The sequence below is a fragment of the Calypte anna genome, chromosome 4B, assembly GCF_003957555.1.
Source record: "Calypte anna isolate BGI_N300 chromosome 4B, bCalAnn1_v1.p, whole genome shotgun sequence".
Classification (NCBI taxonomy): Eukaryota; Metazoa; Chordata; class Aves; order Apodiformes; family Trochilidae; genus Calypte; species Calypte anna.
Window position 1 is genome coordinate 5,991,192 of NC_044249.1, and position 21,562 is coordinate 6,012,753.

A 21,562-nucleotide genomic window follows, 5' to 3' on the forward strand; every position below is an offset into this window, starting at 1 on the left:
TGAAATATTCCCTTATTTTACATTAAATAAGCTTCATTTCTTTTGTGGGCTTTTGTGTTATTTACACTGACAGAAGTGAGACCAGAATCTCCACCAGCAGGCTATGAATACAAGGTGAATGATGATGAATTTGAAAGCCATTAGCCCCTAAAACAACATTCTCCTTGGCAGTTGCAACATAACTCTGTAATGATGTTAGGGAAAACCATAATTTAACAGAGAAATTAGATTAATCACTTAGAGGAAAACCTATCTGAAAAAACATGAACTACAGGAAAAGATCAAAAGAACTTCATTTGTTTATGAAGAGAAGGCAAGGCTGAGAAAAGCCATGCTAACAGGCTGCAAGCACAAAAAAATACTGCTATAAATTGAAAAAAAAAAGTAATCTGTTCCTCATGTCCAAGGTGACCAGGAGAAAAAAATTACCAAGCTTGAACAGCAGCAGGAATGTTCAAGGCTAAACTTGAGAACTTTCCTTATGGGTGAGGATACTGGCATATAATCTAGGAAGATCAAAAATAGCTTTTTTGTGCAAAAGGGAGATATCAAGTAACCTTTTCCAGTCCATTGCAGTCCTGCTCTTCTGACTCAGTGATCAGTTACTACGGATTTCCATTTGCTATTAATTTCTCTATTACATTATAAAATATTTAGGTTGATGTTATGGTGTAGTGTAACGAGGCAACCAGGTGCCACTAATTGCCAGGGAGTGAGCATGAGCTTGTGTCAAGCCCACCTGTGCCTAATTAGGGTGAGGCTCTGGTAGCCCTTTTATTGGCCCCCTGGTCCTGCTCATGCGCAGTGGGGGCCCACCCTAATTAGGCACAGGTGGGCTTGACACAAGCTCATGCTCACTCCCTGGCAATTAGTGGCACCTGGTTGCCTCGTTACACTACATTATGGAAAACATATGGAATTTTTTTTTTTAATTGGAAAAATAAAACAAAGCCCACAGACACTGAATACTTTGGTTAATTACAGCAACAGCAGGAAATAAGTGATAAGAAACAACCTACTGCTTGACTGAAGACAATGTCTCTTCTTAGGGTCAGCATCAAACATTGGGGCAAACCACAGGCAAGTTCCTGAAGCAGAACAAATGCCATTGACTGCTTTGCCCTGGTCACCACCTCCCCCATGCAGTCCTTCAGTGTAATCACCAGGGGATAAAGCTGCTCATACCAGTCACCTAGAACAAGAGAGATCATCAGTTCCAAAAAAAAAGAACAAACTTGCCCTGAAAATCCTTTTCAGAATGGAGAGGGGGCTGCATCCTACACCATAAAATGACTCTGCAGGTTTACCTTAACTTGTGGTGCAGCAAACACCATATAATTAGAGGACTTCAGCCTTATCACCAAGGCTGGAGTTAAATCTCTGCAACCAACTATATCCTGAAACACTGACTTTTAAACAGATCTGACTGTAAAGCTTCAATTAAAGTGTCATAAACAGAGGACCCAGGGATAATGTGAGAACTCACTTAGCACAAGATGAATATCCTAAAGACAAAGGTCTCCTTTCCAGCAATGCCAGCTTGGTAAGTACCATCAAAAAAAGTGGAGAAAAGCTGGATTTAAGAAAGGTGTCTGCTGGGAGGCAAAACAGAGGAAACAGATATGTGGAAGGATATTATCTGTTTAGTCCATAGGCTGGAAAAATACTGATCTTCAGGTCACATTCCTTTTTCTTTTTAGCTCCTAACGTTGTCTTCAAATATTTAGATATATTGAACCCATTTTTTAATGTACTTTGAAGAGAGATTTAGAACTATTTTGTAAGGTTTTGCACAGTTAGAATATATAGCAGAGATATCAGAAAAAAAAACCAAACTAGTGAAATGTCTGAAATATGGGACTGCTTAATGCATTATGAACAAAACAAAGCGATTATGAGAAATGGAGGCAAATGGGAACAGCTTATTCAAACCTGCCCAGATACCTAAGCTGTTCCTGAATTATTCACAATTTAATAATATCAGACCTTCACTGTAGCTGCATATATGTTTGCATGTGCCTCTGAGATGATTATGATGATGATAATAATAATAATAATAAAAATAAATCATCCTTCTTCAGAATCTGTTTCACTTTCATTGTTATCGTTTAAAATGAAAGAGAAATCTACATTCCAGAAGAATATCTATAAAATAGGGAGTGTGACTGAATACACTTCATCACTGACTCACATTTTCTCTAGATTAGTGCTATTAAGAATCAATGATAATTAAAATCTGATCCATTTAAATTTTAATTAGGTGGATGATCACAGCACGTTTTTCCAGGAAATATTCTGTCAGTAGCAGAGCAGAAGTTCTTTAGGCAGGAAGACAGTTTCCTGTTGTAAAGTCCTTTTGGCCAAGCTCCAAAAACACATGCAAATGAATAAAACTTGAGCCAAGAAGAGTGGAGTTAACTTTGAAAGCCAGGAGAAACTGAAAAAAAAATAAGGCACAGGAAAAAGGAAACAGGAACAAGGACAGAGCAGTCAAAGAGAACCACTTGGATTCCTGTATAAATAATGTGCTTGTGGTCTGACAACTTGTGTGTTAACACATTATGCATATTTAAGAGTGAGTAATACAGAATGAAGAAACCCTGGAAAACAGAAGTTATGAATTTAGAGCCACTGTGAACAAAACAGAACAGAAGCCGTGTCTGGGTTTATGCTCCAGCAAAAAAAGAGGTGATGATTTTAAACATGTTACTTACTAAGAAAGTACTGATACACACTGTGCCAAGGGCTGCTGTACACATTTTAGAGACTGCTGGAAAAATACCAACAACTGGAGAGCTTGCAGAGGAGAACTAAAGATTTAGAGTTTAATCTCCTTAAACCCATGAAAAAGGCTGAGTACCAACCTGATCTCCTCTCTTCATGAGGAGAAAAGAACAAGTACTAACAGGGATCTTTATTCGAGGAAATAAAAGCAAAAGAACCACTAAAGGCTGGAGGATGCTGTGAGACAGAGGCAAAATCAGGAATAAGGTAGAAGACAAGGTGTAACACGGAACTGGGAGTGTTCAGGCTGGAGAAGAGGAGGCTCAGGGGAGACCTCATCACTCTCTACAACTCCCTGAAAGGAGGTTGGAGCCAGGGGGGGGTTGGGCTCTTTTCCCAGGCAACTCTCAGCAAGACAAGAGGGCAGGGTCTCAAGTTGTGCCAGGGGAGGTTTAGGTTGGAGATGAGAAAGAATTTCTTTACAGAGAGGGTGATCAGGCATTGGAATGGGCTGCCCAGGGAAGTAGTGGATTCTCCGTGTCTGGAGATATTTCAAAAGAGCCTGGATGTGGCACTGAGTGCCATGGGCTGGGAACCATGGGGGGAGTGGATCAAGGGTTGGACTTGATGATCTCTGAGGTCCCTTCCAACCCAGCCAATTCTATGATTCTGTGAAAACAGAGTAGGCAGACCAGAAAAATCTAAACTCTCCTTTCTAATCTTAAATTACAGGAATGCATGAAATTCATAAATAAATAAATGCCAAGCAAACCAGCTGAAGCAGAATGAGATTAAAGATTTAATGTATGCTAAACCAGTATGTGATATGAATAGTCTTTTGCCTGCTTCTGACTTGAGTAAATAATAAAAAAAAATCATACCTGGCCACTCTAAAGAAGATCTTAGGGTACAGCATGCAGACATCTGTCCCACCAAAATGGGAAAGCAAAGTTTTCACTGAGCTTCCACTTAAGCAGTCAATCTTCACTGTGTATTTCTGCTTCTTTAGGAACATTGTACTTGTCCTTACTGAACTGTCTCCTAATATTTCAGTGCTCCATTTCATCATGATCCATTCTAATCCTGCTCCCATGGTGCTTAAAGCCTCTCCCATCTTTAAGCATCTGCAAATTTTATAAGCATCATCCATATTTCATAAGCCAAGTCAGTAATGAAAATATTGAATAATACCGCAACCCAGGACAAATGTAAGTGGATTCTACTTCATGCAGCCTTTCAGGTTAGCAGTAAACAACATAAAAAGCCTCTATTATAGTTCTCCAAATCATTTTGTGCATTCCATATAGCAGCCTCAAATTTTTTTCACACAGAGTTTTTGGGGGAGAATACACGTTTGGGATACCAACTTACTGACAGAAGTCATTTTTGTCAGTAATAGAAGAATTAACAATCAGTTCCAAGGGTTGGGATCCTCAAGGTTATTTTTTCATTTAAGGACATTTATACTCAATGTATTAAAAATATTGTTTATTAAAAATACATCCTACCAAGTTTGCAGGAAAGATGAATTATTTTATTATAGAAATGAATCATAATTCTACTTGCCAAAATGAGAGAACGGGAAAGTATATCCTCATGTGATTAAGTTGTGGATAACAATCATTACTTCTTGCTTATGCTGAAAAATATTGTTCAAAATTAGTAAGGGTGCCACTCCCCAGAAGGTGGCACTAGTTTGCAAATCTAAAAGAGGGACTGCTTATTTTTGAAAACAGAGTATTTATGAATGGACCAGTTTATCCTTATGTTTGTCCTTTTCTTTTAAAGAAACATCTAGTATGTTAGGATCAGAATAAGAAGTCTATCACAGAGTAAAGTCTCAGAAAAGACAAGTCTAAGAAAACCATCTAAATAGCTGCTCAATCTATTTTTTCTAAAATTGCCATGTCACCTTTATACAAGGCATTCTGTTGCAAATAGTCCAGCAAGAACAGAAACCAGGATCAGATTTAACTACAGATAACATCCCAAATATCCATCAGAAACACTTAGTTATAGTGAATACTGCAGCTTTTAAGTTGCTCCTTGAGACTATAAGCACTGCAAAAGAGAACTTTATGAAACAAACAAAAAAAAAGCATTGTGAAGCTTAAAAGTAAATTCATTAGGATTTAGAAAATAGAATTGTTTTGTATGCAAAGATAACTGTGTAATATTAACATAATTCATTAAGAGATGCTATCTGTAAAGGGAGCTTGAAACCCTGGCACCTTTAGAACATCCTAAACTATCTTGCCACAATGTTGTTGAGACGTGAGGACACAGCTTGGTTAGGAGTCACTTCTGACATGTCCAAAAGAGTTTGGGAGAGGTGGAAGATGCCCTACACATCCTCCTTCATGAGAAAACTGGCAGTCATCTCAGAATCAGCTGTTGCTGTGAAGGAGATGGCTGGGACCAAGCACAGCTCAGGATCTGATGATAGCTTTGTAGAATCATGTAAGGAATGGAATGGTAAAAATTATTGCTTATGTGGGTAACACACTCAAGGATTTGCACATTTGACACCCCAGGTGTCTTTTAACTTCAAATGGCAATAACTGCACCCTCAACACAGCAGAAAATCCTTTGAAAAAGGCTGCAGAATGAACTGAATGAACACACATCTCAGGAAAAACATCAGGGGCAAGAAAAGAAGCAGCAAGGAGACCACAGGATGACTGCCAGGTTGCTTAAATGGCAAGGGTAGCCTGTCCTGGTTGGAATTCTTAATATCCAAACAAAAGAGTCAAAAGCCTACTGATAATGCAAGGAAACTGAGTTCAGAAATTGTGGTAGTCAGCCTTTGGAAAGGAAACTGAAACAAGACATAGCACCCAAATGCATTAAAAGAGAAAATGGTAAGATGAAATTACAAGTTTCATCACCAGTCAGTGTAGTATTAAAATAAAAATGTATGTGCATCAAAGCACTGAGTAAATACTCCACTTCCACAAGAGTTGTGGGAGTTCAGTTTAAGACCAGATTTGCCCTTTGGTTTTTTTGATTTGCCCTTCAGTCCCACATCAACATGCCTGCAAAGGCAAATTATGTGCAAAGCACCAAACTCCTAATTTCTATATGCTAATATTCCACTTGCAGTATGCTAAACTGCATGTTAAATTTGATGAAGTTCAGCAAAAAAAGGAAGCTCCTGCTCTTTTCAAAGTCAGACCCCTTGAAGTGCTTATTAAAACGTGCTGGTAATCAAAGAGAAAAAGCCCTAAGGCTTTGGAATTGCATTCCTATCTCCTTCAGCCCTGGCAACAGAGAAAAAAGCCAATTCTGCCACTGCTGTCTGCACCTCTTTAAAATCAGGGAAAATATTTGATGGGTTTTAGTCACCTTAAAATGTAAATGTTATGAAGTTAAAAATAAAACACAGAATTTAAATAGGAAGAAAACAACACTGTACTTTTAATGGAATAGAGAACACTAGCAATGCAGGTAAAAGCAGCTACCCACAATTTAAGTTTTTACTGTATTTAATCACTACTTTTACTGTATTTAATCATTTACTCCCTTATTATCTGAACACACAAGTAATCTATGATAGGAATGAAAGGAGAGAGGTCAAACAATGTAAATGAGTTATCTTGACATCACAAACTGAACACTTGACAATGTCTTAATAAAAAAGGCAAACAAAAGAGACCAACCAACAAAACCCCCTCAGAAACAGCTACTGCAAACAGCATGATTTAATCAACCCAAAGAGTCTGAATTTACTCACCTAGGTGAGGAACATTCTTCTGTTTTTTTATTTTCAGGGGGGTTTAAAAAGCAACTTAGTAGAGTTCATGTGTTCAACTCTGCTCCATAAAAAGGTCAGCTTCCCATTTCTTTATCTTGCCACTCAGCTCCAGGAGCTCAGTGGGATAAACTCTTTGAGAAGCAATGAGGTTTTATGTTTATAATTCTGCATCATTCCTTACAGGAACACTCAAGACCTGCATAAGCCTCCCTGGAGTCTCCATTGTAATCATATGAGATTTGCTATACTGTCACATGGATTAAAAGTGAAAATGGGTACCACCTAATCATATGAGACACTGAGAAGTGTCTCAGCAGCTTTAGTCACAATGGAAAGAAAAAGATGATGATGACAATAACAGACATAAAATAAGGAAATCAAATATAATCATAACACAGGAATAGTTGATAAATCTTGCTCCACAAGTGTTGTGCAATCAAATATTCTGAAGTCTTATTTTAAAATAGCTTGTTATAGTTCCTTTCCCTTACACATTTGTAAGAATTGGTCAATAGCCAAATTGTTTAGTGAAGGTTCAAAGTGCTGCTGAGGGGTCCTAGTTAAGGACCATAGCAAAAAAAGAAGGATGATACAAATATGAGAGGGAATAAAATTTAAAAAAAAAAGTGTAGAAGTGGAGTTGACAAGCTTAAAAGTACAGGGAAGAAAAATGTGAGGAACAGGAATGAAAGTTTTTCAGAAGTGTTTTTGATTCCTCAAAATAAATAATGTCTGCTACTCAAGTGAACATAGACCAATGGAGAATTTTTCATCTTCCTGATAAAATCATGATTTACAGTAAAAGCTCTTCTTCTGAAGGTGCAAGTGAAACCAGAGCACAATTTCACATTTCTACCATCAAGGCACTGGGAGGGATGCTCTGAAAGGATGCAATGCCCATCCCCAGGGTACTAGAAGACAGGAAAGTTTAATCTAGACTTATAGAATTCCCAAAAGGTATCAGATTATTCAAGAAAAAATAACACACACATCTATAGCAATGTGCCTATGAAGAGATGTTTTCCTTCATTCTAGCCAGGAAATATGGCACCATTTCCTCAGGTGCTCCCTACGCTGGAGGTTACCATCAACCAGTTCATCTGCACAGCAACACAGATGATGATTCCATGACCCACTTCAGTCAAAATCCAGGTGCAAATACTGCCAGCTTGAGGTGTCTGAGATCATGCAGTGGATTTTGTTTGGAGAAAATTAGGGAGCACTCCCAGAGTGGCAGCAGCAGAATGGCTGGGTGAGAGTTCTGAAGGTAAAAGGAGCAGATGGAAGCAACAGCTTTTTGTAGCAGCTCAGCTGAACATGGAAACCTCTCAGGGGCTGCGTAAGCATGAGAACAAACTATTATGTTTCACTGGCACTTCTAGAACAGGCTCTCACATTCAGACTCCCATGGAAAAAGAGAAGGCAAAAATAAAAAGAATTTAATGTCATCAAGCAGTTCTACAAAGCAACCAGCCTAGTTAAAGAACAGAAAACCCCAGGCCCTCTCCTTTAAAAATCCATCAACTCTTCCTGATTTATCCTGCAGAGAAAACATAATCCTGCAGCTGATGAAACCACAGCAAGTTACCTTGGTAACTGATAACTCCAATTCAGGCTTAAGCATACACTCAAAGGTCAGACTGCATGGAAAGTTAAGCTGCAGAAGGGATAATTCCTGGGGAAAGGTAAGTACAAGGAAAAGGTGCTGATATTTCTGATGACAGAGATTCCATAGTATAAGCATACACAGGGAAAAAACCAGAATAAGATCACAGCATCAACACTAAGATTGCAAATATAAACCTATCTTAAGAAGCTCTGAATATATGTTATGACAACACCTACAGTTACAGAACATGCTATTGCTCAGAACTGTCAAACTATTGTCATAACACTTTCTACCATCTACGAGGAACATGTCTGCATTCTTTGACAGCTTTTTCATTGTTATATGCTAGAATAAAATGGAGTAAAAGAGTTAGGCTCACTATAAGCAACCATTTCATCCCATACTTAAAGGCATCATTTTCAACACTTTGGTGAAAACCCTGGGTATTCCCCATTTTTCTTACAGACAGCAGCACAGCTCCTCTTAGGATCAACTCCAGCACTGAAGAAGTTTATGACTCAAAGGTTTGCCTCCACCCATACATTTGTAGTGTAAATAAAATAAACAATGCTTAAATTAGAGTATAATACATAATTATAAAATATGGCAAGCTTTTCACATATCTGATGCCTGTGAGTTCTATGTAGCATAAAATTCTGTAATTTTAGAAATGTATAGATAGAAAGACAGTGTGATTTTATGTTACAAAATTCTGAACAAATACAACTAGGATTCAAATACAAAATGGAGCAGAATTAAGGCAGAATTTATAGCCCTAAGTTTATCATCTCAGCATCTTTGTAGGTGCTTCATGGAGCATCCTTAGGGCTTCATGACTAACTTGAGAGGGAGATTCAGAGAACAAACATATAAAACCATACTCTCACAGAGAGAAAAATTAAAAATTCTGGCACTAAAGGCAACTGTTTTGAAACCATTAGGCACAAAACTTTGGCAAACACCTGGATGGTTATTCGGAAACTTTTAAGTCAGTCCTATAAAAAAAAGCAATTCAAACCTCTAGTTCTACATGACCTTGAAAGGGCTACAAACTGTCAAAGGTACTGAATGAGGATCACAATGAAAAAAAACCATTAGGAAATGATGGCTTCCTCAAAAAGCAGGACATGAAAACAAAGCAAAGTGCTCCAGAAATCTCCTGCAGTTTCCCTAGAATGGGTTTGCAGAACACTCAGCATAACCCAGGCTCTGCTCTCACAGGAGTGCACAAGTAGAGATTCAAGAAAAATAGGGAAGGCCCTGAAAGGAGGGAGAAAGAGAAGAAATTATTTTACTGCCACAATATCTTCATATTTTTTGTGTCATTAGCCTGTCAGCTCCAGAAGACAACTCCTCAGCTGAGTGAAACATCTACAATTTTCTAACCAGTGCTTAACAAGAGGTTTCTTCCATTCCATTTGATGACTGCTTATTACAGGACTGATAAGGTAATAACTTTTAAGGTTTTTTGGCTTTGTGAGCTAAGTAATATTTCATTTGACTGTGTATTGCATGAGCCTGAATCAAAGCTAAGAAAACACTTTTTTATAACTACAGGAAAAGACTCAAATGGAATGTTTAAATTAGTACCACGACTTCCAGAGAATAGCAGAAGACATGTTCAGGAGCTTGAGAGACTGAAGGAAAATCTCTGAACATTCATGTTGTTTAGAATGTCAGAGATTATCCCAAACAAATTATCCTAAATTATGTTGGGGTTTTTTTTCAGACTGGAGAGAAATCTGAAGTTTTGTTCTGTATCTATATACATATATATATATATGCACATATACAGATAAATTACAGTACATGTGCATCTATGCACACACACAAATGCACTGCAGCAATTTGGGTGAAGCTTGGGTGGAAGTGTAATACTATTTTACCTGCAAAAAAACATTTCTAACAGACATTTAGGATTTCTGCTAACAGTAACAGAAAAGCTTATTAGCACCAAGGGGAAGAGAAAGGATTTAAGCACAAGAACAAACACTCAGTTTTGCTCTTTCACTCAAAATCAGTATGCTTGGGTTCACTTCCTAAAGATTCCTTAAAGGTGATAACTACACTTAGCACTGTTGAATATTTATACCTTCTTTTCTGAAAAAGGTCTGGAAAATGTAAAAAGCTAACTGTGCACTTTGCACATGAAAGCCTTCACTACAGAACAAAGATGTTGTTAGCCATCTCTAACATTATAGAGATGGCTTGTCTGATAAACTCAGAAATACAGACACTTAAATAGCCTTTGGACTAACTCATACAAAAGAAGTCACACACATCTGGCACTGAAAACAAGAATCCCAGGATGCCAGCACAAATCTCACATATTGGTAAAAACGTTGATGGTGCAGCTGCCTTAAGAAAATAAATAAATCAATAAACCAATACTACAACCAAAATCTATTGCATGAAACTTAGCAGTACTACACAAATGACAGAATATCAATATTGAGAATATCTATTGAGGGGAAGGAGGAAGAAGATGTAAAGGAAAATATAGGATAAAATAGGCAATGAAAAAAAAAAAGTCAACTTATACAAAGCTCCATAAAATAAATTGGTCAGTTGGAGGGTTGTTGTTTTGTAGAGGTTTTTTTGGTTCTTTTACTTAAGTGAAGCACAGGGACTGGTCCAATTTCCTTGTATTTGGACTCCTGGAGTTACCAGTAAGGAGCTGTCTCACTTGTTTCAACACAATTTACTTGTTTCAACACACTTGCACATCAAAAAGTCTCAGACTGACTGAACAGATCTAATCCATGCTTAGAGAAAGCAACAAGGAAGGAAAGCCATAAGAAAAGATCAGATTTGGTGACAAGGACCTGCTGTGGACAGAGATTTCTTTGCACCATCTCATGGAGTCCCTCAGCCTTCAACATTGACACAGACTGAACACAGGGAATAACTCATTTAAGCAAATCAGAAAACAAACAAACAAACAAAAAGTCAGTGTATTACTTCAGCAAAGTGGAAGGCTTTACAAGAGAATGACAGGATGTTCACCTTTCTTTACAAGTTTCCTATGGGGTAAGCCACACTCCAATTACTTTTTTTCTAATGGTATATTCAAGGAAAATCTCAACTAAAATAAACAACATCAGCCTTCAAAGGAAAACATTGAGGTTTCAAAAGTTTTTCATTGTAGCAAAAAATACTGAGCACATCAAACAGTTTGAGCACACAACAAAGAGCTGTAATTTGATAAATAGCCTTCTATCTTTCAAGGCTGTAACTCCAAACTCTTGATAGCAGCACCTCCAAAGATATGATGGAGCCAAAGATATGATGGAGGGAAGGCTGACTTTTCTCTGTCTCATTTTTTTAAGTGTCATTTTTATTTACTCTAGTCAGTGATTTAGGATAAAACAAAACTTGCTTACCCCCTGTGTGCAACACCTTGCAATCTGCTGCTGAAGGGTCATTTTCACCCTCTTTGGTGTTGCTGATGTCCTTTTCCAGCAGTCTGTCCACCATGGCAATAAGGCAGTTTAAACTCTTTCCCACATTGGCCCACACCCTGTCCTGAAAAGCATAATCATTACTGAACATTACTGGAGGGAAAAAAATAATAAAAGAGAGACAATACTAACTTATTAACACCTTAAAATAAAGAAAAAGGTGTAAAAATTACCAGTAATCCTACTAAGAAATATTACATGTCAGCATATTGCCCTTTTTCTCACTCTACAGCCCACTATCAACTCAAGTCTTCTCCACAGAGATTTTTCATGCAGTGTGAACAACTGAACTGAAACTCCTTGGATTTTTAAGATGCTGGAAATACATGTGCTTCAAACTCTACATGAAAATGCATGCAGAGTTTTGGGTCCAATCACCAGGAACCAAGCCATTTGTCTTTTGTCAAATAATACAGTTGAAGCATTGACATCCCAAGCCTTGCCAAACCCAAACCAGTGCCCAACTGCCAGGTTTGCCATAGCCCTTCATAACCTCTTTTTGATAATTTAACATAGCCTCTATTTTTTTTTTATTACATCACTTAAAATCACATCTGTGAAAACAAATGTAAAATTAAAGGACTGGAATGGGAAACTTTGTTGTCATAAGATGTTTAATAGGTAACACAGTAAGGTTTTTTTCTTCACCTCTCACAGAAACTGAAACCCTCCCAGTTTTCTATAATTACAGAAGTAATAAGAGTGACAGAAGAAATTCTGTACAAACAGAGAACAAAAGAAAGAATGGGGAGTGAAAGAAAGCTGGTATGGAACAGATACTCAAAGGGTCCCTTAGGGCTGGAGGCTACAGAAAGTGAAGCTCTTGCCCCTGTCCTTTTGGGTTTAAATAAATAAAAAACAAGCAGTTCTACAAGAAATGAGGCTGTAGCTGTACACAGTGCCAATCAGACTGAAACCAAAATGTAAATCCTCAAAAAAACCTGTATACATGATTTAATGCTGAGTCATTATTAAACTAATGCAGAACAACCAGAGTTTGCTTGAGGTCTACAAATGGAAGGTGGTACCACTGCACTTCTTTCTGCTTTATGATATAATAGCCAGAAACACTGTGTATACATCAGGCCTTGATGTGTACAAATGTAGTTGCAAAAGACAACAAGAGAAAAGTTTAAAAAAAGCTTAAAACTCAGAGAAATGCCATAGTTTCATATAACCAGTAACACCTGGAAGGTGGGTGAAGGTAGAACTACTACTAAGGCAAATACTTAATCTGAGGTATTTTTTAAATTATGTGCCATTATCTTAGGCCATTATCTTTCCCCTGTTCCCTCCATTTGAGAGTAAACCTTGTGACATGGGGGCATCCTGCCTCCAGGGATGTGACATGGACCTGCAGACAAAGGGATGCACTTGCTTCATCTGTACAGCAACACAGATGCTCCCTTCAAAATGTTTTAGGGCTGCTTTAGTGACATTGTATTGCAGGTGATGTAGAAACTCTGGTTTGAGCCCCTCCCTAGATAAACCCATGCAGCAATCATATTGTTAAAAAGGTTTGGTTTGATTTACAAGAGGCAAGAAGCTGGTCTCTCTCATACAGAACTGTGTTTAATCCTGAATTAATTTTTTTTTAAGTACTCCATGTAAAATACAACAAATTTGTACACATGAAACAAATCATTAAAGAAATGACTATCTGATATGCACAAGTGCAGTTATAATACAAGGCAGATATAGGTGCCTTCAGGTTTTCACCCTCTGTGTACCTCAAGTGTTTCTGAAAAACATGTAGAATATAGGCAAAATGATTGATTTTCACCACCTACAAGGATTATTTTTGGAAGAATGATTCTATAAAGAGCAAGGAAATACTGCAAATAATGAAAATTCTGGCATCAAGTAACTGCAAGTTTTATCAGAGAGTAGCAGGGAACTTCAGGCTTTCTAGTCACTGAAGGAGCTGTGGTGCTCAGTGTGCCTTCAGAAATGTAATTTCCCTTTCCTTCCTCTGTTGGGGGAATTTAATCCCAATATAGAGAGTGTTAAGCTTTCAAGGAGCATCTGGAGTTATTCCACATGCAATACAAACAGAAGCCCTTAGTTTCATTTTGGAAAGAACACTTCTTGCTTTTCAAACCAAGGATTAACCCAGAATTGAGATGATGTCTGTAAAATATTCACACAAACATTCCCTGAGTGTTTAGAAGCAAAATGCATAAACATCTGTGGACAGAAAGCTCACTTTTATTATCATGTATCCAGGCTTTTTACATATAGGCAAGAAGGACAGAGGGAGCTAGGTCCTGTCCCAAAACTCTTTTTCCCCATGGAGGAGGCACCTGGGAGGAGAAGCTATCATTAGAGGCAGAAAAAAAGTAGGTGCCTCTGTCATTCATTGTGACATTATTCTGCCTGCACCAAAGATGGGGCACATTTTTCCAATGCAGTTTCTAATAATTGAGAATCAATTGGCTCCCTACTGTTCTCTGGAAAAAAAAAAAAATCCATCCTTTCTTTGTTGCCCTTCACTGTTCCCATAAAGTTTTCCTGTAGCCTAGCACACTTTCCACCCACCTTTCACCATCTTTAGTGCTCTGTTTTTAATTTGCCAAAGAATTAACTCCCAAGTGACCATTTTGCACAGTATGTGACAGGTTAAAGGACAAAATACACCCATAGCCTCTCAAGAAAGCATTCTTATAAGCCCTCTGTGTGAAGTGAAGCATCACAGAAAGTAAGTCTTGTTTCTTCACTGAAGTATTGAGGCCCCAGATTCCTAAGCAGGATGCTTCTCCCCTCCTTCCAGTTTTCCTGCCAGTAGCTGTGGAGCTATGTGGATGGTAGGTTTACTACTGGGTGTGAAAGAACAAGAGAAATGATGCCTCTGGCTCCCTCTCATCTATATTTCTTTAAGCTCAAAGCAGTGACAGAGGAAGTGGAAATTTGTCACATGGCTTCACCCCACAGGGACAAAGCAGAATGGAACATTGATATCTTCTACTTCTGGATTTCTCAAGCAATCTGGGCCACAAAGAAGACCTTGGACATGTTGTTAGGTGTTGCTAGTTAGAAATGGCCATAGTTGCACTTCTCTTACTGCCTCTAATGTGGCACTGGCAGGCATATATAGGTACTCAGAATGATCTCAAGGAAAAGGTAGGATACCAGAAAACTGGGCACTTTTCTTAAGGCATTTAAAAATGAACCTGTAAAATAATTCTTTCATCCACCCTATTCAAAACGTGTAATTCACTTCTTTCCACTCTGACAGTAACACTAAAAAGCAATTCATTGCCCTCATTTCACACAGCTGGAGTGGAAACTATTTTCCTGTCACTGCACCTAACTGGATGTCTTCCTCCTAAGCACTGCCAGTGGAGTCCCAGAAGCTGCCTTTTTATTTTTAAAGGATTCTCAGACTGTCTCAATTCACTACAGAGCTTCTCAGTCATCTCTTGTCCTTCCATCTAAACCACTACAGCTCTCTGCTCTTACCTTAGGGTCCTGTTGAGGATAGGTAGTTCCTAGATAAAGCAATTATCTTTAATAATGTGAAAGTGCTTTTAAAGGAAGATGCCATACACAAGTCAGTATTTCAGAGCCATCTCTGACTACCAGATCAGTACTTATATGTAACTTACTGGAAATGCCATTTTTTCTGTTTTCTGTACCACCAACCACATTAAGTAGTCAGAAATAGAGAGCAGAAACAGCTCCATGTGGCAATGTGCCCACCTTTTCTTGTATTATGCAGGGCAACAGGCTTTGAATCCTGCAGGGAGGTTCTAGGAAAGCAGAAGCAGTTGACAAGAGGAGAAGAGAATATCTACTTGGAGCCAACCTAAAATTCTCAAATATTTTCCCTTCAAGAGTAATACTTAACTACATGTAGTGCAGCAGTACCAATAGCTTAATCCATGCTGCTGGCAGCTGAATACGTGCACTTGGTATCACAGAAGAAAGGTGAAATACAGTATTGCTGTAAGAAGCCTTTACAGAAAACATTGGTTACTCAGGGAAAGAGCATCCTGCAGATGGTTAAAGTGAAATTCCAGCTGTAAAATGCTACTCTAGTGCTTGTAAAAAACAATGGGGTGGGGAAAAATACAGCACTGTACATATTAAACAATGTATCTTTAAGTTTTAATTCCTTTATGGTTGACTTACAGAGTAGATTACACATTTTTTCATATTCTATATGCATTTATTCTTCTCTTTTTATCATTCTATCCTTAAAGTTTATGTTATTGACTACCACCATTGACAGAACAAACCCTGAAAAAAGAATGGCAGCCTAATCTTTAAAGTTTAGTAAAAGCCAAAATTTCTCCAAGTTTATTACTACCTCAAAATTTGGCAGTGACTTTTACTCAGTTTAACTCAGAAGATATTTAAAGATGAGCTTAATTTTAAGCAAGCAGGTAATCTTATTAATTCAGCAGAAAAAATAGATAAACTATAAATTAATGTGCTTACATGTTTTACTAGATGAGGACCAAGGGTCTGGCAGAATTACATTTAAAAAAAAATCAAAACCATCAATAATGAAATACAGCAAAGATAACTTCTCTGGAGAGACAGAGGCACTAAGCTCAAATACAGCTTGCACAAACATGACATTTTTCCAATACTAAATTTCTCCTCCTTATCAAATCTATTTATTTTTCTGACTGTTTCAATAGGTGGAAACAAGCATTTTGGCTTCCAGCCCTTCAGGTTATTGAGAACACATGAAAAAGTGAAGTTAAGGCTCTAAAACTAGAAGACAATTAAAAGAATAATTTACTTATTTATTTAATGGTTAAATCTTATGACTACTTGATGCATAGAGTTAAAGATACTGTCTTTTCTCTAGATGAAACATATTTTTGTTCCCTTATTCTTGGTTCAGTTCAGATGTGAGCACTGTAGCTCACACAAGTTACTATTTATATACAATAAAGATTAATTTGCTGGCATCCTTTACATTTATGAGAACACAGTGATGAACTGAAAGTAGGAGCCTGATATGAATAAAAATAGCTGGAGTTCAGGGTGTACGTAAAAATGAAGCAGTTTTATAATGAGCACGTCCACCAAAATAATTTACAATATCTCAGCCATATAAATAATATAAAACTTTGAAAGATATGCTAAGAATGTTAAGATCTAGAAGCCATGTTTAATGCTTTTATGATAAATCTGAGACGTCCTCTTACAACACAGTGTAAGGGAGAACAGCTCTGTTTTGAGGAGGGATAATTCATGTGTATTTAAACTATTTATACTCAGAATTGAGAAAAGAAAAAAAAAGAAAAAACAAAAAAAATTTTCACCATAGCAGTGTATGCCATTCCAGGCTCATTAAATCTGCCCAACTAGGAAAAAGAACACAAGTGAGAGCAAAGAAGTCTGGGCAAGAAAATATTCAGCTATTCATCATGCTCAGTGTTAGATGCACAACCAAACAGTCACACAGAAGCACACAAAACTTAATTTTTTTTTTCACTTTAGTTTCAAAACATACATTGCATCTGAAAAATATTATTTCATGGCTTTGTTCTCCCTTCTCCTCCTTCTCCATGTTGCAGTAACATACAACAAGGACACTCAGGGCTTGTATTTGTTGCTGCTGATTTGCAGGGTTCAGGATTAAACACCAACCAGGAATTTCCAACTACTTACCCACTCCTCCTCATCATACTCAGAATGATGTGGGATAGAGTCCTGTCTTTTAATCTGAGCAGGATGCTCCTGATGCTGCACATCACCCCCTTCTTCTGCACTATTCCTAGGCACAGCTGGGTTCTTGAGGACACAGCCAGGCCGAGCTGTGTACAGTGCTAAAAGGGCACTTCTGACCAGCTGATCCTTAAATGCATGCACAAATAACTCTGTCTAGGAAAAAAAATAAATAAAAATTAAAAGGTTAGACCAAGAATGCAATACTGCAACTTCTCTAACACTGAATTACCCTTATGCACAGAGAACATTTGTTTCAGGCAGACCAACAAACAAGGAGATGATATCACATCCTACAGTCCCAGTGTTCTCACACAGTCCCTTTTTGCTAGTACTTGCTCCACTTCTCCCTGCCTCTACCACAACTCTTCTTGCTTTCCTGCCTCAATACACCCCCAAAAATGTACTGACACGTAGACCACAACCTTCTAAATAATCGATGGCTTTCTTAAAGCTCCAGCTGCTTGGTTAGGTACCTGCTTGAGAAGTTTCTGCTTTTTCACAATTTTACAATGTTTAGGAAAAAGGTACCTTTGATCATTAATGGTTGCACACAGAGAGGCTGAAAATTTGCTGCAAATCAAATCAAAAATAGAAACCTTAGTGACATCCAGGTTAAGTCACAATTTTTTTTAAACCAACATAAGGACTTCTTCCTGCATGGTAAAAACAGCTCCTCTTCAAGACTGTTTTACTATTCAAAATCAAAATAGTCCAAACTAATTCATTTGTCTGTCCTTAGAAATGACAACATCACGGTGTTGCTGAGTTTTTCTACCTCTCCCCCCCACAAAGTCTGCTTGAGATCATTTCAGGTCCCAAAATGTAGGCTCAAGAAAGCTTTAAATTTAAGAAAGTATTGAACAGCTTGAGCTAGGGAAGGCCCACTGTGACTGCAATGTGTCCTGGGTAGCTATCTCAAAAGTTTAAGGAATGTAATATAAATATTTTAGAGAAAATTCATTTTAAAAAGTAAACTAGCATGGAAGTGAACATCCATTTTTTCCTGTAGAGTGTAAAATGCTTCTGTAATTAAATTGGTTTAACAACAATCTACATTTTAACTACACTTTTTTTACAGCTCAATACAGCTCAATTTGCAAAGCATCACAATTTATAAAGTTGTATTGAAAACACAAACTGAGTCTATAACAAAGAAATTAAAACCTGGCAAATTCTGTTAGGTACTTGGCTAAAGAATACTTCTGCAAACAAAGATAGGCATAGCTGGAAAAGGAATTTATCAAGCCTTCTGCAAGCTGCAAATGCTGATACACTTGCCAACAGCTGAAGTCTTCTTTAATCAACAGAAAATGCTGATAAAAGGTTTGTCTCAGGAAAACACTGTAGTAAATTGCAGATCACATTTATGGAGAAGTAAAACCATGCTTAATATGAGAAAACCAGTTCTATTTAACCAGTAACAGTGGAATTATTGGATTTAATTTTCTACTTTCAATGCATGCAGCCAGTCCTTCCAATGTAAACACTTAACTGCAATTCAGGTTATTGATTGTTCAGATATAGCTACTCCTAACTAATGCTTTAAGTGATATGCCTTTTAATAGACCTGAGGAATTTAATCACCAGGAAAATAATTTTTACAACTTCTATAAACAAATGTTTAATATCTTAAATTCTATCAGGCTAAGAGGTAAGAGGATGTTTCTTTTTTACATATAAAAACAAAGGTGGGAGCACAGATGCAGCTCATGGGCATCTCAGAATTCTATTCAGAAGATCATGCCAACCTTTTTTAAATAGAACCAGGGATACTGTTAGTTCTGCTTCTCTCCTACTGTACCAGGTGACAGAGATGTTATCTCAGGATATCATGAGGATGCTCTGCATTAACCAGGAGGGAGGTAACTGCAGCAGCAGGTGCTTTCACTCAATTTTCTGTTAGTTTAAACTTACTATCACCCTTCAGGGAAGGAGATATTCTTGGTTTTTCCTTTCCTCCCCCACTCTCTTCTCTTCTTTGCAAGCAGCTCTCCTTCTACATGAGCAGCAATGGTCCCACAACTCTTCCTCAATTATTATTTTTTCCCCAGAGTAAATTTGGGAACAGAGAGGGAAGCAGGTATTTAACTCTTCATGCACTTCATGTTCAAACAATTGGATTCACCTCTTCCAAGCAAAAGGTGGAGGCTACCTAGAAACTATGGGCTGCCAGGTGCACTACATCAGGTGAGATTCCTGCTTTCTCTTCTGGGGACCTGTGCTATTCTACTAACCAGCAATTTCATCCTGGCCCTGAGAAATTGATAGGAACCAGCTAAATCACCACCTGGCAATTTAAAATATCTTATAGACTTCTCCAGAATAAATGGTTTGTCCTTTTTTGATCCTTTTCTTTAGTCAGAAACAGTGGGCATCCCAGCTTCCTGCAACCACTCTGAAACTCTCTGCTCCTCCTGCTCAAAGAGGCAATGGTGGGAAGGCTAAAGCAAATGGCTACAGCTACCACACACATTTCCTGGCAACAAGGTCTTCAATCTTCAGACCAAACACTGCTTTGTTTAGCTGCCTTTACTCCTGCATGAATCTCTCTTTGAACTAACCCCTAGGAGAGCATCTCCACTTATTCTATGGGCAGCTAAAAGCAGCCTCTTCACCACTAAATGGAAAGGGATGCTCTCATTGCCACAACCCCCTCTAAATTTCTCCCTTTTGTTTCCAGGATGAATTCTACTTCCCTATGTACCCCTGACATTCCCAGTGACTCTCAGAGTTACTGTGGCTTTACACATCTATATCTGAGAGCCCTGGTTACCTCCTCCCTGTGGTTCCCAGGCAATGCCTTCACAGTTTGGAGCTGAGCTCAATATTCAGATTTGAAACTTGCCTATTGAGCACTGAGCTGCTGGGATAATAGTGCTGAACAGACCACAGGGGTTGCCACTTCCCAATAGCTGAAGATATATTGCAATGGTTATTGATGGTGTTATTAAGCCATATTGAGATCCCAGTACAGAAGATATGGCCCACAAAGCAATAGGAAACTTTTTCAACCCCTCTGGTCATAGCTCTAATACTTCATATTTTTATAGGATAACACATGTTTAAAAGTACTTCAGACTTCATCTCATCTCCAATATCGTTCTGTGAAACAGGTGGAAAATATCTTCCTTAATTTGGAGCTAAGGATGAAGAAGAGCCCACAGCTAAAGAAGAATGCAAAAGGATAGGATTAAAATTTGAGATCTCCTGGTGCCAACTTCCTTTTCCTCCAGACTTCACCACTTTTGATCAAGCTTATATACTAAACTTTATGCACAAACCTGGCTTGCACTACCCTACCTCCCACCAGCAGTAGTTAGAAGTATCATCAAAAAAAAACCCAACTAAAATAAGCATTTATCATCCCATATTTTTTACATCCCATATTATTTACAGTAATCTATTTTTTATAAACCTCAGTATGTGGCCACTAGAGGATAACAAAGACACATGAAATAATTACACTTTCAAATAAAGACAACCTTTATATATTTCATTAATTTTCTAGCCCATGAAAATGCTAAATAATATTCCTTTTCTAATAACATTTTGAAATTTATTGTAGGCAGAGCTTATTTAACATTTCCTAAAGTGAATTTAATGCAGAAAAAAAACCCCAACAGCAGTTAGAGACTTAGTTATTCGATTTTCTATTGCTGTGAAGACTTGAATCTTACTTTTTCTGAAAGCATCTTTAAGGAATTCTTCAAGCTGTCTGGAGAATGCTGGCTTGCAGAATTAAGCAGCAGGTCTGCATGGCTTGATATGAGAGGCTGTAGGTGACTGATGTTGCTGAGAACTTCTTTTGCCTTGGCTGTGTTTTCAGGTGAGTAGTAAATACACTGGTATCCAGTACTGTACAGAAAGAGTCACACGATGTCAAAAACATTTCTGCTATGAATAAAAATGCTGAATGTGATAAAAATCTTAACAGTTTTGTAAAAAAACAACATGTACCTGAGCATCAATTGGAGGAGCTGGAAATGCTCCTCCCTTTAAGGGTAAAGCCAAATCCTTGCTTGAATAGTGGAGAATAATGGACACCCCACCACTAAATCCTTCAACCTGTTCAACTTAACCATCCCTCTAAGTGACTGATCTTAAAATAAGAAAAACATTCTATTTACTTATTTTAAAATGTAACTCTTGAGATATGAGAAGTTTGACCACCAGGTCAAAATCATAAAGAGCTTACTGTTCCTTACTTTTCCAATGCAAGTCCCCATCACATTATTAACTAAAGCTTTCAAAATGAGTCATTCATGTTTAATTCAGCAGTGGCCCACACTAGGTTTGATTAGCACCAGTGATACCCAGAAAGTGGTG

At 37.8% G+C, this 21,562-nt stretch overlaps 1 protein-coding gene across 1 annotated transcript in view; it reads right to left on the reverse strand.

Moving 5' to 3' along the window:
* Positions 1 to 21,562, reverse strand: part of INPP4B (inositol polyphosphate-4-phosphatase type II B) — a 272,455-nt gene that overhangs the window by 42,571 nt on the left and 208,322 nt on the right. Inside the window, exons 17-20 of the mRNA XM_030450753.1 lie at positions 20,914 to 21,091; positions 17,177 to 17,389; positions 11,471 to 11,612; positions 1,020 to 1,192 (exon numbers count right to left, since the gene is read on the reverse strand). Of these exons, the coding sequence (XP_030306613.1) occupies positions 1,020 to 1,192; positions 11,471 to 11,612; positions 17,177 to 17,389; positions 20,914 to 21,091 (706 nt within the window). The remainder of the gene's footprint in view (positions 1 to 1,019; positions 1,193 to 11,470; positions 11,613 to 17,176; positions 17,390 to 20,913; positions 21,092 to 21,562) is intronic.